General features: G+C 28.4%; 1 protein-coding gene across 1 annotated transcript; it reads right to left on the bottom strand.

Moving 5' to 3' along the window:
* Positions 1-345: 345 nt before the first annotated feature.
* On the bottom strand, positions 346-1,595 carry LOC129874054 (protein S40-7-like). Its single transcript, XM_055949275.1, has one exon. The coding sequence runs from the start codon at positions 1,110-1,112 to the stop codon at positions 633-635; it is 480 nt and encodes a 159-aa protein (XP_055805250.1). The 5' UTR covers positions 1,113-1,595; the 3' UTR covers positions 346-632.
* Positions 1,596-6,194: the final 4,599 nt, after the last annotated feature.

Consider the following 6,194-nt stretch of genomic DNA (forward strand, 5'->3'; position numbering starts at 1 on the left):
CTTTATTTATTGGTCTCTTTTTAATGTACGTTTTAACCTGAATTTGCTCCCCAATTCCTACAGTTTGCTTTAAGATTAAAATTTTACTGTATATGTACCTCATCTTTAGTTTGAGCTTAATAAACAAAGCAACAACAACATAACTAAAAATCAATGTCACATCATTTGATTTGACACAATATTTTAAAAAAATTAAAATTGTAATCTGAAATAATTCTTAAATATTTATATAGTTATGAATCATTTTATCAAGGATAAAAAGAGAATTTTTAAGTTAAATTATTTTTAATTATAATAAAATAATATTTTTTAAAGATGGATTAAACAAAAAAGTATTGCATAAAATGAAACGGAAGGAAGGAGTGTTACTAATTGACTAATACAAAAATCACTCTTTCATAAGTCATATAAACCTTCCAGACAAAATCCCAGAGCCTGCCTTTCTTTTTCCTCAAGGAAAAAAAAACCCCAAAACTGCATCTCTGAGCTCAAAATAAGAAGGCCATACTTAAACATAATGAGGATATATGATACTAACTAGTAGTAATCTAATGATAATGACATATGATGATTGATGAAGATTGATGGCTTAATTTTGTTAGTTAATAATAGTAATAAGTAGTTAGCAGTAGCTATTCCAAGAAACCAGTCTTAGTTAAAATGGCATTCCTCAATTTGCACATATCCCTTCCCTTAAGAGTCCTTCCAACTCCTTCCATCATTGAGAATGAAGCTATTTGATTTCTTGCTACTCTTCTTGCTATATATTCATGTGGTGGCACCATTCCATCACCATAATCTTCTTCTCCTCCTACTTCAACATTTCCACAATATGATAAAGAAGAAGAAGAAGAACCATCATCATCTGTTATTCTACTAACTATTCTTAATTTCTTGTTATTGTTATTCTTGGACCACTCTGGAATCTTAACAGGACTTGATGATTTATGTAACATAAACTTATTACTACTATTACTTTTACCTCTTGGAAGAATCACCCTTGATGAATCTCTTTCATTAACAAAACCCCATACATCTTCTTCTTCAAAGTCTCCATCTTTCTCCGTTTTTCCTCTGTTTCTGTTGCTATAGACACCATTAAAATCTTCCATTCTTTTAGATCTCTCAAGATTTCAAGAATGAGTAGACAAAAAAGTTTGAAACTTTTTTTGTTTTTGTGAAGTACCAAAAAGGTTGCCAGCTAGAAATGGGAAGCCTTACAACTATTTATAGCTAAGAGCAAGGGATGTTTTTTTTTGTTTCATGATTTTTTTTGGTATTTTGGGGAATCATTAAGAAAAAAGAAGAGGATAAAACAGAATGGTATAAGGAATCTTCCTTTGCCTTTAAGGTTCAATAGCTCCAAAGAAAAAGGTGGAAGCTTTTCTTTGAATAGTAACCAAACAGAGAAAAAAGAAATGTGAAAATGTTTTTTGTAAAAACAAACAAAGAAGATCACAGATTTCAAGGGGCTAGCTAGCTAGCTTTAATACCAAGTTCCCTATCAGAAGGAAAAAGACAACTACTAAAGAGATTTTTGCATAGATAAATATGAATTTTGCAACTTTCATCACCCTCAAAACTGGAAACTGAAGCCAAAAAGTTAGTACTAAAATGATTTTCATGAGATGTTTGAAACTGAAAGCCAAAGACGGAATATTTTTTTTAAGCAAATGAAAGTCCAAAAAGCCCACAGAAAAATAAAAAACAAAAACAGAATTTTTGAATGATGTTTACAATCCAGGTATCAAAAGAAATACTACTTATGTTTCTCCATTTATGAAAATGTTATATGCATGTGGTGGATAAAAGGGTGTACGTAAGCATCAATCCATACTGCTGAGTTCTTGAAAAACTGGTAAATTTTGATTGGGTAAAGTGGAGAGTAACGATTGGTGGAGCTAACTTTTCACTGAATTCTGTAGTCTTATCCAATACGGGGAGCAGGAGCCAACTAAGCTTTGCATTAAACCAGATCAAAAAGGTCCAGTAAGTGAGTGAAAACAACTTTATTGGGAGCCTAGAAAATGGAGTAAAAACCATTTATTAGTTGCCTCGTACCTCATTATAAGGTTTCAAATGAATAGTCACTCTAACTTATGCGAATATTCTACTAAAATTATTTTAATTTTTTTTTCTAGAATAACAAAGTCACATAAATATTTTTTTTGTTTCCATTTATATTACTTACATCTTTTAATCAGTCCAAAAAATAATGATCCAAAAGATAAAGGGTGGGTCACTTTGAAGGATTGTTAGCTAGACTTTCAAGTTATTAAACTTTTAACGAAAAAATGCACCTCATATTATAGGTGAATCTCATATTTCAAAATAAGCAAAAGAATAAAAATCTTTATCAAGGCATAGTTCTAATTTACATAATACACCTACATTTAAGCTTGATAATGACATACCCTAAATGACCAGTGAGATTTAGTGGGTCAAAAGCATATAATATATGTGTTATGAGCTTTAATTTTGACATAGTAATCTAAAAGTAAAACATATAATTTGTTATATTACTAAAATATATTGTTATTAAAAAAGTTTATACTGTCAGTCACTCCCCACTCCCCATTCCCACGCCAACCCCCATCTTCTCCAGGAGTTTCTATTCTTTTTGTTTTCTTCACGACTCGGAATCATTATTCTAGGGTAGAGGATGTTTATCATATTGTCAATTAGGGGTGTACATGAACCGGGTTGGTTCAGATTTTTTATAAACCAAATCAAACCATTTGTGTCGGGTTATTAAATCTATAAACCAAACCAAACCAATAAAGTCGGGTTTTTCGATATTAATTTTTCTCGGGTTTTTCGGGTTTTTTCGGGTTATTCGGGTTTTTTCGGGTTTTTCGGATTTCCATAGTATCTAATAAAAAACAAAGACCGGTGATTCTTAAAAAAAATTCTAGTACAAAATATCAACATATAAGATGGAGACAGAACACTGTTTGAAGTTTTAACTTTATAATATAACTTTATAAGATGAGCTTTTTTTTTGTATATTATTTAGATGGGTTTCTCAAGTCCAAATCTAAATGTAAGAAAGAAAAAACAATTATGAAAAATTTTAAAAAAATATTTATAAATTACATTTTAATAAATATTTTTATGTATAACATAATTTAAGAGTAGTATATCTATAATCGGGTCGGTTTGGGTTCGGTTTGACTTTTTTTTAGTTAAAACCAAACCAAACCTATAATGGTCGGGTTTTTTTTCCAAACACCAAACCAAGTCAAACCAAACCACTAGTCGGGTTTTTTTTCCGGTTTGGTTCGGTTTGTCGGTTTGGTGCGGTTTATCGGTTTGCCCTGTACAGCCCTATTGTCAATCACTTGTATATAGTCTCTCTGTCTATATTGACTTATCTATTATATTAAAAATAAATATTCAATAATATTTATTCAATATATAAAATTAAAGATAATTTTACACTTAATTTTTAATTTATTCTTATCATTAATTATAATTATTTTTCTATTACATTTTTTAAGATATTATATTTATTATATTTAAATAATGATATGGTAAAATTATTCTTCTGTTTATAATTTCTTAAAAAGTGTGCAAAATTAAAAGTGGACAAGTATTGTTAGATGGAAGGAGTACTTTCTTCATTTTACTTTATGTGTCTTAGTTTGATTGAGCACAAAATTTAAGAAAGTAAAAAAAAGTAATCTTAAATTAAAAAAGTGTATAATGTATTAAATATTTTGAATTTTCTGGTCTTTAATATATCAGGTAAGATACTAGATCTAAATGTTATTAGAACTCACTCTGTTTCTATTTACTTGTCAAATATTTTCTAATTTGATTTTTCTTTTTACTTGTCAATTTTGACAAATCAAGAAAGGACAATTTTTTTCTTTCTATTATACTCTCAATTTATTAACATTGAGTTACTGTCTTTGAAAAATGTAGTGAGTAAATATATTTAAAATTCTATCAATTAATATGAATAAAATGGTAAACTCATTATACAAATTATTATTTTCTTAATAAGTGTGCCAAATTAAAAATTGACAAGTAAATAATAACGGAGGGAGTATAAAAATAATATGTTAGTTGAAACAAACTAAAACTCTTAAAATGACTGAAATAGTATAATATTTTGTCTCCCCCAATTTATCTGACCCTATTTTTTTTTAGTTCATTTCAAAAGAAATATCACTTTTCTATATTTAAATTATTCAATCATATAAATATATAAGAATCATAAAGTTTTTTAAAAAATTCCTTTTTAAATTTGATGTCTAATGAAACGATATCACATAATGGGATGAGAGTAATTCTTAAAGCTCTTTTAACAGATACTTGAACTTTTGTAACATATCATCCCCTTAGTCATTACTAATTCCCAACTCTTTCCCATCCCTATCCTATCTCAAACTTCAATGCTTTCTGTTTTTTGGGATTGTTGCTGAATTGACTGTGCTAAACAGCTAAAGTAAAAAAAGCAAAGTGAGTGTCCTGAGATCTGGGATTATTTACTGAAACAGTAACAGTGTACCACCAACCAACCAATGTCTATCACAGTTATTATGAGATGAGACATTGCAAAAGCCAATAATTTTACCTAGTAACTCTTGAGACTTAAAACAGACTTAAAGTAAATTTTTAGTTACTTTTATCATCACCACACTATAAGCTTTCTTTGCATGAAAGAGATTCAATAATTTATGTGTAAAAATAATTATTTTCATTCTATTTACATAATACAACTTTTTTGACCAATTAAGTTCAATTGAAATGCAGTTGGGAGGAGCTGCGACTAGAGGCAGATCTATAATATAACCTATGAGTTCACGTAAGCAAAGTTTAATTTAGAAATTTGTGTTTATGGTGTTTGGATTCTATAAAAACAGTTGATTGGCTATAAAATATGTATACATACTTAGTGGATTTCTTAATGTAAATACGGCCAAAGCTATTAAATTCAGTCTAATTCGTAGCAAAAACCCTAGCTCTACCTTTACACCCGAATTCAATAGCTTTTATTCAATCCTAGTAAATGCACTAAGAGATCTACTAGTAGTATTTTACTATGAACCTAGTTAGTATATTGTAATATATGAACTTGAGGCAGAGGCAAATCTAGAGGCTGGGTTACGTTCTTATGCATTCACATGCTTTAATTTTGCTCACTTGCATTCACATGCTTTAATTTTGCAACTTTAGAATATGAGTCATCAGAAGTCAGGTGTCCATGCAATTCCAAAATACATAGTACGTGCAAATTTATATTCACCTCATATTTTAGTTGAAAAAAACTTAGGGAAACAGTATCCGTAGTACTTAGATGCAGAGTTCAAATGTCACTAAAAGACTATTTTTTTTAACACTTTACTATTCTCGAATCCACCTCATTCCAAAAATCAATAGGAAAAATTAAAGAGTAATAACATTTTATTTTAAAAAAATAAAATATTTTATATTTATTTAGGATAAAATTAAAAAATTAACTTTCGAAATTCACGTGACATTGAGGCCGAGTAAAGATTGGTTAGTATAATTTGGACCACATGACATAGTCCATGATATTAAATACTTTAGGATTAAATATTTTGTTTCCAATCAAAAAGTGAAGTGTGGATCACAATACTTTTTAGAGTCTATTTTGGATAATCTTAGCATCTTGAGGACAAATCTACATCAAAAAAAATAAAAAAAATACAAGCTACCTCTGTTTCAGTTTGTCCGTTTTTCTTATTTTTTAAGTCGGTTTATAAAAAAAAAATCTCTTTCTTAATTTGATAATTTATTAATCTCAATATCCTATATGATTTATTTAAAACAATAAAATTAAAAAATCTTATGTAACTTTAAAATTTCGTATTCAATCAAACTAAGACAAAGAGACTGAAATCGGAGGAGTAAATGGATATGTATGATGTCTTTCTCATCCTGGAAAATTTCAAAGGTAAACAGGAAAGGGATATTAAAATTTACAGAGTCAAAGGTAGTAACTTTTTTTTTTTTTTTTTGTATAAGTTGATCACTTGTCTAAGAAAATCAACATAATTAATCATGTGTAATGAAAGAAGAGCTTCTTATTGGAATGTCAATACTAAGATGAGATTTAAAATTAAGGAAAAGGTATAGAATAGATTATCTTAATCGGCAGATTTCGAAATTTAATATTTTTATATTTACTAACCATTAAGAGTGAAGCAAATATATAATCTTGC

This window comes from Solanum dulcamara, chromosome 11 (genome assembly GCF_947179165.1).
Source record: "Solanum dulcamara chromosome 11, daSolDulc1.2, whole genome shotgun sequence".
NCBI classification, from domain to species: domain Eukaryota; kingdom Viridiplantae; phylum Streptophyta; class Magnoliopsida; order Solanales; family Solanaceae; genus Solanum; species Solanum dulcamara.

Bases quoted from the DNA above. Each gene is read 5' to 3' on its own strand.
- LOC129874054 (XM_055949275.1), bottom strand. From the start codon at position 1,112: ATGGAAGATTTTAATGGTGTCTATAGCAACAGAAACAGAGGAAAAACG.